The sequence below is a fragment of the Nerophis ophidion genome, linkage group LG26 (genome assembly GCF_033978795.1).
Source record: "Nerophis ophidion isolate RoL-2023_Sa linkage group LG26, RoL_Noph_v1.0, whole genome shotgun sequence".
In the NCBI taxonomy this organism is placed as follows: Eukaryota; Metazoa; Chordata; class Actinopteri; order Syngnathiformes; family Syngnathidae; genus Nerophis; species Nerophis ophidion.
The window spans coordinates 14,950,918-14,964,718 of NC_084636.1; the positions used below are offsets into that span (position 1 = coordinate 14,950,918).

At 39.5% G+C, this 13,801-nt stretch overlaps 2 protein-coding genes across 8 annotated transcripts in view; both read right to left on the reverse strand.

Moving 5' to 3' along the window:
* Window positions 1–793, reverse strand: part of arhgap45b (Rho GTPase activating protein 45b) — a 35,515-nt gene extending 34,722 nt beyond the window's left edge. For 2 of the 5 annotated variants that reach the window (XM_061888389.1, XM_061888387.1), the window contains exon 1: window positions 281–793. In XM_061888389.1, the coding sequence (XP_061744373.1) occupies window positions 281–553 (273 nt within the window). In that variant the 5' untranslated portion in view covers window positions 554–793. The remainder of the gene's footprint in view (window positions 1–280) is intronic. The other 3 variants (XM_061888388.1, XM_061888385.1, XM_061888386.1) reach the window with 2 other exon arrangements.
* A 2,395-nt stretch (window positions 794–3,188) lies between these two features.
* Window positions 3,189–13,801, reverse strand: part of tjp3 (tight junction protein 3) — a 58,772-nt gene continuing 48,159 nt past the window's right edge. For all 3 annotated transcript variants that reach the window (XM_061888553.1, XM_061888552.1, XM_061888554.1), the window contains exons 23-30: window positions 8,930–9,135; window positions 8,768–8,863; window positions 8,605–8,684; window positions 8,335–8,545; window positions 8,146–8,246; window positions 4,897–5,487; window positions 3,636–3,694; window positions 3,189–3,535 (exon numbers count right to left, since the gene is read on the reverse strand). In XM_061888553.1, the coding sequence (XP_061744537.1) occupies window positions 3,403–3,535; window positions 3,636–3,694; window positions 4,897–5,487; window positions 8,146–8,246; window positions 8,335–8,545; window positions 8,605–8,684; window positions 8,768–8,863; window positions 8,930–9,135 (1,477 nt within the window). In that variant the 3' untranslated portion in view covers window positions 3,189–3,402. The remainder of the gene's footprint in view (window positions 3,536–3,635; window positions 3,695–4,896; window positions 5,488–8,145; window positions 8,247–8,334; window positions 8,546–8,604; window positions 8,685–8,767; window positions 8,864–8,929; window positions 9,136–13,801) is intronic.

Below are 13,801 nucleotides of genomic sequence, written 5' to 3' on the forward strand. Positions count from 1 at the left end.
TAGTGAGTTGTATTTGCGCACAAAAATTTTTCGGGCATCTGACCCAACCTCGGATAAGCGTAAGAAGATGGACGGATGGTATTTATGCACTTATTTTTGCAGTATTTATCTGACACAAGTGGAAAATAATGCCTGCATTAAAACGGTCCGTGGTGAAAAAAAGGTTGGTGACCCAGTGAAAGCACCAATAAGTTGTACAGTGCTTTTACATCGCAAGAGTTGATGCGTTCACGGACACAGGCCGGAAGCGAGTGTCCATCATGCCCTATTTAGAGTTTACCGTATTCGGAGGTCCTGGACTTCCACTCCGGCTCTTCTTAGAGATGGACGGCGTTTTAATAAGTTCCCTCTTCTTGCGAGCGAACATCTTCAGGGTGCCTCGGCCGTCCATCCCGACGTCTTTGAGTTTGACGTACAGACCCCCCACCCACCCCCCGACTCGCCACTTGGGTGTTGTGCCGCTTGTGGTGCTGCTTAGCGGGGAGTCGCTGCCATCCGAGTGGGTCCTGATCCACGGCGCGTGTCTGTCGGGCCGCCTCGGATTGTCACTCATCGAGCCGAGCGGGGGCTCGATGACACACACAAAAAAGGGGAGGTAGGCGGGCCGCCCGCTTCCTCAACGGAGGAGGAAGAGGCGCAATCTACTTTTATCAACAAGTGTCACTATTACCGTCTTTCAGCCTAAACTTTACCTCTTTTTTTCCCCCCAAAAACCCCCAAAACACAACACAGGAAAATGGCCGACTGGGCCTTAAAGCAAGCAAATTGGCTTTGATGATCAAAGCAATCAACCGTCAAACCGCACGTGCGCCCACGTCACTCGACGTGGTAACCTTCCGCCGGCGAAACGCACCTGCGCTGTGATGAAAGCTAGACCCTCAACAGAAAACCCCCCAAAACAACTAAGATAAAATAAAATATTAAAAACACATTAAATATTAATAAATACAATTATTTAATATGCAGTATTATATATAAAATAATGTACTGTAATAATGTAATGTGTAAATAAGACAAGAAACCCTTCACATGCTTGTCAGTAAAATTAAAACGTCAAGATATTGGCGACATAATTTTAATTTTAGTTAATTTTCCATACCTGTAATCATTTTATTGTAACTTTTCGAATGATGCAATTCAACTTAAAAAAAATAAATTAATTAAATAGGCCCATGCATTTTATAACGGCTCTTTACTGATTGGCTAAGAAAAATCACGTGATTCCACTGCCATGTAAGGAAATCACTAAAGGCCCCAAATAGTCTCTTCCGTTGAAGAGCGCCAGATAACTACAAAATAATAAAATATAAAAATCTATACTAAAATAAATACAAAAATACAAAGTATTTTTCCCCATAAAAAACAACACATAGGTCCATCTATCCATCCATTTCCTACCGCTTGTCCCTTTCGGGGTCGCGGGAGGCTATCTCAGCTGGATTTGCCCGGAAGGCGGTGTACATCCTGGACAAGTTGCCACATCATCGCAGGGCCAACACAGATAGAAAGACAACATTCACACTCCCTAGAAAATAATAGTATCAAAAAAAAAAAAGAAAAGTCATGTTTGAATGTGGTCACAACAATAGGTACACCTGCACATGGAGAGCCGAGAGAAAAGCAGTATCCAAATAAATTGTGCAGGTTTTGATACAGATTTGCTCCTGGCGCTTAAGGCAGATATGTCAAACTTGTTTTCTTTGACTGCCATTAGAGGGCCGCTTGTAACAGCAAATAATGTCTGAATATGCCTCTGGATGTCATTATTAATTATATAAATTGTTTTAAGTAGACTGTCGAAAATGTTTTTATTATTATTTCTTACATTTAATATAAAAACAATACCAGTGTTTGTTTTTTGTGGAAAAAAAAACTGAATTTTACTACAAAATTCACATTGTTTGTTTTTACAACATTATATTGTTAAAGGGAAAAACAGTACAAGTATTTTTTTTTTCAGGGAAATTATCTGCCAGTTTTTCTAGTCTTTGCATTTACAGTAACACACTGTTAAAAACAACAATAATAGATTTTACAGTCAAATACTGGCAGCTCGGTCAACAGAATTTTAACAAAAAACTATAGTAGTATTTTTCAATTTACTGTAATATGCTGTAAATAAAAACATATTGTCATTTTTATTTATTTGATGGGTAGTTTGCTATAAAGTTAAGTATTTTTATTTAGACAACATGTCGGGAAAGTATGATCATATACTGTAATATTTGTTGCAATATTGGATCCTTTTAAAAATTAAAACGTATGCAATTTCAAGTAGTACATATATTTTTTCTGGCAAAATAAAAAAACATCCATTCTATTTAGTGAGAAAATATTAAGTACTTTATTGACACATAAAATTTTCGGGTGTTTGCGGGCCAGATAAAATTAAATCTGGCCCCCGAACCTTGAGTTTGACACCTGTGGCTGAACTTTGTCCATCAAGTGTCGGGGTGCTAAACTCATTTTAGATCAGGAGCCACATGGAGAAAAATCTACTCCCAACTGCTAAAATCACGGCAAGATAACTTAAATATAAAGACAACTTCAGATAGTTTTCTTTATATAAAAATAGACCAAGCACATTCTGAAAATATACAAATCGTAAAGTTGGTTTTTACACTTACATATTGCGGTAATAGTATTCTATCTTTATTTGTCATTATTTATTCTTTCTGAATAAATTATGTGACAATATTAATCAGTCAACTTGTTGGTTATAAATTTCAATTTATCAAGATAAAAAAATACTATCAAAATCAAATTACAGTGTGTTTTTTATGTAGTTGGATCATTTTCCTCGTCATGTGGTTTATTTTGTCCATATGTAGCATATCTACAAAGATACAAATAATTGCTATTTCGCCATCCAGTGGACACATTTAGAACAGCAGTTTCTTTCATTCAAAAATTTCAGGTTCATTTTTATACTCAGCAAACTCATCCCAAAGGTCTGATAAAACCTGTTCTTAGGCCGAACGTTTTGACACCCCTGATCTAGTGGTACGCCAAATAAGCCTGTAAATATGTACCGTATATAGAAAATCCTTTCTGCTGTTTGTGCATTGTGTCAAAAAATATTAAATATACTTGTTAAATATAGCCTCTGCCTTGCTTCATCATTATGGCGGTACTTGGTGGAAGCACTGCTTCACCTGTGTATGAAAGAAAGTAAAGTTACTACAATATTGATGAAACATTTTTTAAATCAAAGTTTATTAAGAAATTTAGACAGTCACTACAGTGAGATGAGAGCAGCATTGTGAACAAAAGTAGAAATCATTTGTTTGACACAGTACACAGAAATCAAGCATTTATATAAAAAAAAATGTCTACATTGGTAAAGTCTGAAGGAGTGTCTTTTTTTGATCATTAGACTCTAATATAGGACATGTGGGTGGTCTACAGCTCCGTCGCTGGACCCCATTCGATATCCTCCGCCTCGTCCTCGTCCATATCGTCCTCCTCCGAGCTGTCCCTCCCCCCTCGGATCTGCGTGCGTCTCATCTGGACTTCTTGGTGATGATGGGCCACCCTGCAACAATGTAAAACATGCAGGTGGTTTTAAAATGGGAATGCGAAAATTCATATTTACAAAAAAACACAGAAGCTGTACAAGAGCAGATCAAACTTACACAATAAACTGCAAGGGCTTTTTGTCCTGCCCCTGTCCCTGCGGCTCACCTTGTCGGGCCTGAAAGAGAAGAACACATTACCACAGACAAGAGTTTTCATCGAACATAAAACTGTCTGTTTGATTTGTACTTTTAAATTGCAGGAACATTGTTTTTGTTATTTAGGTTATATTTGTATGTTGCAGCCACATTTCCATCAGTCCACCCCAGGGCAAATGTAGCTTACCACCATCAAATAAGGGTTCTTACTAGAGATGGCCGATAATGTTTTTTTGCCGATATCTGATATTGTCCAACTCTTAATTACCGATCCCGATGTCAACCGATACAGATATATACAGTCGTGGAATTAACACATTATTATGCCTAATTTTGTTGGATACATTAAACAATGAAACAAGGTTTTCCAAAATAAATTAACTCAAGTTAGGGAAAAAAATGCCAACATGGCACTGCCATATTTATTATTGAAGTCACAAAGTGCATTATTTTTTTTTTACATGCCTCAAAACAGCAGCTTGGAATTTGGGACATGTTCTCCCTGAGAGAGCATGAGCAGGTTAAGGTGGGCGGGGTTTTGGGTAGGGGGTAGCGTCCCGGAAGAGTTAGTGCAGCAAGGAGTTTCGGGTATTTGTTCTGTTGTGTTACGGTGCGGATGTTCTCCCGAAATGGGTTTGTCATTCTTGTTTGGTGTGGGTTCACAGTGTGGCGCATATTTGTAACGGTGTTAAAGTTTAAATACGGCCACCCTCAGTGTGACCTGTATGGCTGTTGACCTAGTATGCATTGCATTCACTTGTGTGTGTGAAAAGCCGTAGATATGTGACTGGGCCGGCACGCAAAAGCAGTGCCTTTAAGGTTTATTGAGGCTCTGTACTTCTTCCTACATCCTTGTACCACTCCGTACAGCGACGTTTTAAAAAGTCATACATTTTACTTTTTGAGACCAATACAGATAATTTCCGATATTACATTTTAAAGCATTCATCGGCCGATAATATCAGCAGTCCGATATCATCAGACATCTCTAATTAATATACATTTTGCGGAACGTAAATCAAGTATTGTTGGCAGTTTTGGATGCATTTTTAAAGTGTCTTAGAGGCAGAATGGATTGCTCGCATTAATTGCCTAGAACGAGCCGATTATTACGTTAGAATGCAAAAAAAAAAAAAAAAAAACTGTCTTCTTTTTTCTCATTAGGATTGTAAACCATAGGCAAAATTCCACCCCAAAAGTGCAGTTGACCTTTACAACATACCTGCTGTAATTTATCCTCAATAGTGGCGAGGCTAGCTTGATGGGGGCTCTCGGGGGGCTCATCCACGTACGAGGCTTCACTCATAGAGTACCGCGTGTAAGGATCGGGGGCAATAAAATCCGGGGGACCGTCCGATGGAGTGGTGGGTGCCAGTGAGTTGTAGCTGTTAAAGTCAGGGTCTGTTAAACTACGGTGAGAGTAATAGTCGTCCGGATGGTGGAGGGGTGGGCTGCTACTCTGATGGCGGCGTGCTGGCGGCTCAGGCACGTCCATCAGAGGCGGTATTTCCCCGCCCGGTGAGTACGTGTCAGAAGGGGGCTCCAGGTCACTGTCGTCGGGGCTGCGGTGGCTCCAGGCGGGCTCGGACGATCGCGCTAGAGCAGATCCTGATTTTCTGGCCCTCCTGGCTGCCTCTTGACCCGGGTAAGCCTCCTCCAGGTCCTCGTTGTCCGTGTAGACCTCGTTGTCCGTGTAGGCCTCGCCGTCGGTGAAGGCCTCGCCATCTGTGTCCTCCATGTCGCTGGCGGCACTGAGGTAATCTGACTGGGTTTGGTCCAGAGCGTCTAGGTCCTGCTCTCCGCCGCTCTCCAACTGGATAGGGAGAAAAGATCCACATGGATGAGTTCAAGCTCTTTTACACAGAAATCCTGCAAAAAGACCACATCAGAAAGCATTTATCCACCTTTGCCTTTTATTCAGGGCCCAGTAACAAGGAAATGTGCAACAACTGTAATCTTCCAAACAGCGACATAGCATCCCACAATTGGACAAATATTCACCTCAAATATTCAATACACAGCAACACAGTTGCTGTCAACACAAGAGGTTATGGTTCAACTTTACAATTGTGTCACAGCATTGTAAAATTCTCTTATATACAGGTACCGTCCCGCCTATGTAACTGCATGGATACTACTCAGAAGAAAATATTTGGTAGACTACTTAGGGATTTGCCAGTTGATCTGCCATCGATCGGGGTCGGACTATCTACGCTAAAATTATGTGATCGGCCATTAACGATTGATGACTTTTAATGCCGATCATCTCGAGCTGACAAGCGGCTAGCAGTTAATTATGCAAAAAACCCAAAACCAGTGAAGTTGGCACGTTGTGTAAATGGTAAATAAAAACAGAATACAATGATGTGCAAATGCAACTCATATTCAATTGAGTGGACTGCAAAGACAAAATATTAAACGTTCGAAATGGCAAACGTAGTTATTTTTTGCAAATATTAGCTCATTTGGAATTTGAGGCTTAGAATATGTCAACATGTCAAAAAAGCTGGCACAAGTGGCAAAAGAGACTGTGAAAGTTGAGGAATGCTCATCAAACACTTATTTGGAACATCCCACAGGTGAAAAAGCTAATTGGGAACAGGTGGGCGCCATGATTGGGTATGAAAGCAGCTTCCATGAAATGCTCAGTCATTCACAAACAAGCGAGGGTCACCACTTTATGAAAAAATGCGTGAGCAAATTGTCCAGTTTAAGAGCAACATTTCTCAACGAACTATTGCGAGGAATTTAGGGATATCACCATCTACGGTCTGTAATATCATCAGAAGGTTCAGAGAATCTAGAGAAATCACTACATGTAAGCGGGAAGGCTGTGACCTTCGATCCCTCAGGCAGTACTGCATCAAAAGGTAACATCAGTGTGTAAATGATATCACCACACGGGCTCAGAAACATTTCAGAAAACCACTGTCAGTAACTACAGTTTGCTGCTGCATCTGTAAGTCCAAGTTCAAACTCTACTATGCAAAACAAAAGCCATTTATCAACAACACCCAAAAACGCCGTCGGCATCTAAGATGGACTGATGCAAAGTGGACAAGTATTCTGTGGTCTGACGGATCCACATTTCAAATTGTTTTTGGAAACTGTGGACGTCGTGTCAAAGAGGAAAAGAACCATCTGAACTGTTATAGGTACAAAGTTCAAAAAACAGCGTCTGTGATGGAATGGGGGTGTATTAGTGCCCAATGTATGGGTAACTTACACATCTGTGAAGGGACCATTAATGCTGAAAGGTACATACAGATTTTGGAGCAACATATGTTGCCATCCATGCAACGTTATCATGGACGCCCCTGCTTATTGCAGCAAGACAAGGTCAAGCCTCATTCTGCACGTGTTACAACAGTGTGGCTTCGTAGTAAAAGAGTGCGGGTAATAGACTGGGATACCTGTAGTCCAGACCTGTCTCACATTGAAAATGTGTGGCGCATTATGAAGCGTAAAAGACCCCGGACTGTTGAACAACTTAAGCTGTACATCAAGCAAGAATGGGAAAGAATTCCACCTGAAAAGCTCCAAAAATTGGTCTACTCAGTTCTCAAACGTTTACTGAGTGTTGTTAAAAGGAAAGGCCATGTAACACAGTGGTAAAAAAGGCCCTGTGCCAACTTTTTTGCAATTGTTGCTGCCAATAAATTCTAAGTTGATGATTATTTGCAAAAAAAAAAAAAAAAAGTTTCTTAGTTAGAACATTAAATATGTTGTCTTTGCAGTCTATTCAATTGAATATAAATTGAAAAAGATTTGCAAATCATTGCATTCTGTTTTTTGGGCTGCCCTCATAGGACCGTTTGTAACCGTCAATAATTTTTGTATATTAATGTATTAGGATTCATCTCATGATATCAATATACAATTGCCTATGCATTTGATTAATATATATGTTTTTACACACACCGTAAAAAACAAAACAAATCTGGCAGCCCAGTCCCCACAATTTTACTGTAAAAATTCACAGTGATTTTTATAGCATATTACTGTAAATGGAAAAATGGTACTACAGTCTTTTTTGCAGTAAATGTCTGATACCAAGGCTGCCAGTTTTTAAATACGTTTTATTATGCCAAAGTAGCCCAGTTAACTGCCTGTTTTATGATGTTTTGAAAGACTTGTGTCACGTGACTTCAAACTTACACCTCATTGGCTGGTTCTGAAACAAGATCGATTGCTTCAGTCCTAATTTACCGGAAGTAAGTCTTGCTTTTTAAAGCAACAATTTTTTTGACACTGAATTTCTATACACTGAATTTTTATACACGTTTTTTTTTCAATAAAAAATAAAAATAGAACAATTGTTTTTGTATTATGTCTTCCCATTATGGGGTATTGTCTGTAGAATTTTGCTAACAAAAATATGTGTTTCCACTATGGAATAAATCTGTAACATAACAAAATGTTGAAAAGCGAAAGGACTGTGAATACTTTCTGGATGCACTACATTTCTTACCGTGACTTCAGATACCCAGACTGGTTTGGACTGCTGGTGGCGAATCTTATCCTTTAGAAGTTGGTACCAAACATTGGAGCCGGGCTGCAGGTCAACACGTGCTGGATGAAGGATACAAAAATCATGGAATGTATTTTGCGGTCATCGTACACAACAGTACACATGCCATGCAGGTGTGTGACGGACTACCTGAGAAAAGATGGCTGCAGTGTTTCCTCAGTTTGAGAGCCTGCGTGTAGAGGCGTCTGGAGCTTTTGCTGGAGTCAGGGCTGTACCTTTGCCTCATGGCCTTGACATCTTTGCGGCTGTGGGGGTCCAGGAATATCACCATTGGGTGGTACTGGATGTAGTTCAGCCTCTCCACGGCGGTTGGGGTGATGTCCAGCAGAGGGTGCTTGTCCTGGAACCAAAATAGAGTAAATAAAATAGCCTTTATTTACTTTCACTCTTTTAACTCACCTTCTCTGCTATCTTCCTCACGGTGTCCAGTTTAATGACCGTTGAGCTGCTGTCCCCTCCACCGCTGCGAGGAACCATTTCTGATAAAAGATAGTGAAATTGTTTTCAATTGGTGGTCTGAAGTGTAATGCATCAAAACAGAAAAAAAGAAAAGGCACGCTACCAGCCACTTCATATTCTTCAGGCAACTCTCTGGCCAGTTTCTCCATAGCAATATCATTAAGAGGACCCAGGATGACGATGGGTCGTTTGAAATTAGCTGCAGATAGAAATGTACGGCATTAAAATGAGCTTCTCTAATACTAATTATGTAGTGAGTGAGCACCTTCTCTGAGCAGGACTCTCTCATAAGCAGGAAATTTTCCCTGAATGGTGAGCTGCAGGAGGTCGTCCCGAGAGCGCCGCATGTTCTTCTCATTCTTTTTGTTGCCTCTGAGGCCCCGTAGTTTCCAGAACTCAGCCCTGGGTCCCGATAGCTGCTTCTCTCCGCTCGCCCTCTGCGCCTGCTCTTGGCTGGCCAGCGTCTCGGCCCTGATGGATAAAAAACGTCCGGAAGAGAAATGACGCGGTTTCATATATCTTACATGACATTGCTCCCTTCTCTTATTGGTTACAATAATGTAAATAGAAAGGTCAAAATGGACTGGTGAAGTCTTTTTTATTACAGACATCACGCAAAGTCAGAGCCATATTCTATTTATTTCATTGAGTCACCTTTGTCTTTTACATGGAACCCGGCAAATGAGGGGCGTCAACGTGGAGGGGAAAGTTGGGGTGTTGCACCAGGGCCCTAAGCACAGGGAGAGCCTGGGCTTTTGTAAAGTTTGAAGATTGTTTTTCTGCCAATAAATATGTAAGTTATACAAAATAACATTATAAATGTTATGAAAAAATGTCACCATGTAACAGGGGTCGGGAACCTTTTTGGCTGAGGGAGCCGAGAAGCCAAATATTTTAAAATGTATTTCCGTAAGAGCCATATAATATTTTTTTTAACACTGAACACAACTAAACGCGTGCATTTTTAAGTAAGACCAACATTTCTAGAGTATAATAGGTCTCTTATTCTTTGTAATAACATTGTTATTCTGAAGCTAACTGTGAATGGGGTGTGGCCTGCGGTCCTGCAGCGAACCGGGGAGTTGCCAGGACCGGCCTCGAAATCAGCCGCAGGTGCGTAGATGGTCCACCTGGGACTTGTTATCTAATTACCTGTCGCTATGTTTATAGGCAGCAGCCAGGAGGAGAGACGGGGTTGGAACTGGAGCCAGAGCGCGAGCGAGGACGAAAGAGAAAAACACAATTGCTGGAAAGCAACTGAGAGACTTATTGAAAAATAAAACAATATTGTAACCCTGAAACAGGCTCTCATGTTGGTGCTTGGTGGTCTGAAGAACCCCCAGGAGAGCAAACCCCACATTAACCAATAATAAATAAATAACTTCTTACCATTAACAAAACATCTTGAACAGGTGCGGTAGGAAACGGATAGATGGATTAAAAATGCATTAGAATGTCTTATATTTTCAACATTATTTTTAACACTGTGATTACAAGTGGAATTATTCATTACTTATCTGGTTTAGCAATGTCAGCTAAGATTTATCTGAGAGCCAGATGCAGTCATCAAAAGAGCCACATCTGGCTCTAGAGCCATAGGTTCCCTACCCCTGCCATATAATATGGTTGTCCCGATACCAATATGTTGGTACCGGTACCAAAATTATTCTGATACTTTTCGGTACTTTTCTAAATAAAGGGGACCATAAAAAAAAATATTATTGGCTTTATTTTGACAAAAAAATCTTAGTGCACATTAAACATATGTTTCTCTTTGCAAGTTTGTCCTTAAATAAAATAGTGCACATACAAGACAACTTGTATTTTATAAGTAAGTAACCAAACAAAGGCTCCTAATTGGTCTGTTGACGTATGCAGTAACATATTGTGTTTTTTTCCATTCTATTATATTGTCAAAATTATTAGGGACAAGTGGTAGAAAATGAATTCTTAATCTACTTGTTCATTTACTGTTAATATCTGCTTACTTTCTCTTTTAACATGTTCTATCTACACGTCTGTTAAAATGTAATAATCACTTCTTCTTCTCTTGTTTGATACTTAGTTTTGGATCATACCACAAATTTGGGTATCAATCTGATACCAAGTTGTTACAGGATCATACATGGGTCATATTCAAAGTCCTCCTGTGTCAAACATAATATACATTTTAAAAAAACAAAAGAAGATTTTGTGATGCTGAAAATTATCAACGTAATCATAGTAGTATCGACTCGATACGCTGCTCTACCTGGTATCATTACATTGGATGTCAGCTGTAGATCCACTAATGGTGTTTGTTTACATTTTGCCGGTGAGCTATGGTGTGTAGTGAAGCATGTTGAGCTATTCCTCATCCTGCAGGGATGATACTTGTAAAAAACTTACTTTATTTGTCGCCATGGAGACGAGGATTAACGGACTGGTACTTTTCAGAGGCAGTAAAGTACCGAATATGATTAATTAGTATTGCGGTACTATACTATTACCGGTATACCGTACAATCCTAAACTGAACAATAATAAAACTGCTTAAATCAACTTAAGAATGTCAAAGTCTGCTTACACCCCCCATCAAGAATGCAAAATGGTTTGTTCCACGTGGATAGCTGAAGACTGAGCTTGGAACACTTTGAAAGAAATGACGACGGATGTATTTAAAAAAAATGCATTCTAAATATAAACGTAAATACAAGTCAGCTTACAGTGGAACCAATGGGAGCTCCTCTATTTCACCCATAACATTCCATAAATAACCATTTAAAAATACTCAGTTTACATTTCATGATTTGAATATTAACCAAGTATTACTGATATTGTTATTATAAGCGCTAATGCAGACAAACTATTAATAGTGGTGCGTTGATCACTTCCGTCTGTTTACATCATTGAGTGGTCTGCTGCGGCCTCGCTTCCTTGCTCCCAGTAAGTTTATTCTAGATCAGGGATGTCAAACTCATTTTAGCCGCATGAAGGAAAATCTGTGCACATGCGGGCCGGACTATTAAAATCATGGCATTAAAACTAACAAAAAAAGACACTTCTGATTTTTTTTTTTACTTTGGCCAAAAATAGAACAAAAACATTCTGAAAATATTACAATAAAAATATAGAAAAAAAAAACAGCAGGGGTAAAGTTTGGGAAGGAAAGAAGAAAGTGAATGAATGTTTATTACTGAATAAATTTACATATGCATAAAAATGTGTTTTCTTTTGTATTTTTTTTTTTTAATGAATTAAGTAATGTTTATGACAACCTTTTCCAAAACACAATATAGAATGTGAGATATAACAAGATAATGGATACATTTATCATTTGTTTTCAAAACGCTTACTAAAAAGTGGGACCCCAAAAATGTACCATAGAACCCCATTTTTATGACTTGATGGGGTCCCTGGCACCCCATTTTGAAAATTCCTAGCACCAACACTAATGGCGTATTGGTGCGTGCAAAACAGTAGCAGTTGGTGGCTGTGGCCTGCGGGCCGGTTCTAAATACTAATCAAATATCATCCCGGGGGCCATAGATGATTAATTTGTGGACCCGTCTGGCCCGCGGGCCTTGACTTTGACACCCCTGTTCTAGATCATAAATCATCTATCTCACCTGGACAGAAAAAGTCTGAGTAGATATTCCAACCAGTTGGTACACTTTTACAGCCATTTAGGACCTGAAACTGGCGAAAAACTTTTCTTCGTGAGGATTTTAAGTCATGCTTCATTTAAATGGGAATATATGAACATCCCAGCAGTTGGCATACTAATGACAGCAGACTGTATACAGTAAGTGATGTTGTATTATGTTTGTTGGCTTTCATAAAGTCTGCATTATGTAATAATCAAAGATGAAAGGCCTACTGAAATGAGATTTTCTTATTTAAACAGGGATAGCAGGTCCATTCTATGTGTCATACTTGATCATTTCGCGATATTGCCATATTTTTGCTGAAAGGATTTAGTAGAGAACATCGACGATAAGGTTCGCATTTTTTGGTAGGTAATAAAAAAGCCTTGCCTTTACCGGACGTAGCAGACAATGTGCGCGTGTCGTCACGGGTTGTAGGGCTCCTCACATCCTCACATTGTTTATAAGCATAGCCTCCAGCAGCAAGAGCTATTCAGACTGAGAAAGCGACAATTTCCCCATTAATTTGAGCGAGGATGAAAGATTCGTGGATGAGAAAAGTTAGAGTAAGGCACTTATAAAAAAAGAAAGAAAAAAAGCGACGGCTCCGGGCGGCGGCAGTGTTTTATTAGAAACATTTACTAGAATAATTCTGGAAAATCCCTTATCTGCTTATTGTTTTAATAGTGTTTTAGTGAGATTCTAAAGTCATACCTGAAAGTCGGATGGCTGCGGTGAACGCCAGTGTCTTAGAGAGAAGCCAATGGAGGAGCCAAGATCACAGATGCCTTTTTGACAGCTACAGGAGTAGGTCCCATAATCCACTGAAAGCTCCAGTAAGAGCTGACTTAATATCACAATTTTCCCATCCAAAAATTTGCTGGATGACGTAGAGAAACCTGTTCGCTTGACCGCTCTGTGTTAAAGCTTCACAACAATGAAACACCGGCTGTGTCTTGGTGCTAAAGGCAGCTTCAATCCACCCCTTTCCACCAACAGCATTCTTATTTATAGTCTCCATTATAAATTGAACAAATTGCAAAAGTTTCAGCAACACAGATGTCCAAATTACTGTGTAATTATGCGATGAAAAGAGACGACTTTTAGCCGTGTGTGGTGCTGGGCTAATATGTCCGCTACAACCCGAGACGTCACGCGCACGTGTCATCATACGCGTCATCATTTAAAATTGTAATTTAGTAAACTAAACCGGCCGTATTGGCATGTGTTGCAATGTTAAGATTTTATCATTGATATATAAACTATCAGACTGCGTGGTCGGTAGTAGTGGGTTTCAGTAGGCCTTGAAGTAAAAAAATTAAAAAAGCAAACGTGATGCGCTTTTGAGATTAAAGTTGAGTGTATGCTTAAAATGATCAAAATTCGGAAATATTAAATGTTATTATAAATGTGCCCGTTACTACATTACATATGTACTTACATCTTGAATATTAAAACCTCAATGAAGGTGTTTGGATATTCTTTTAAGGGGTTTATAGGCAGAATTGCTCG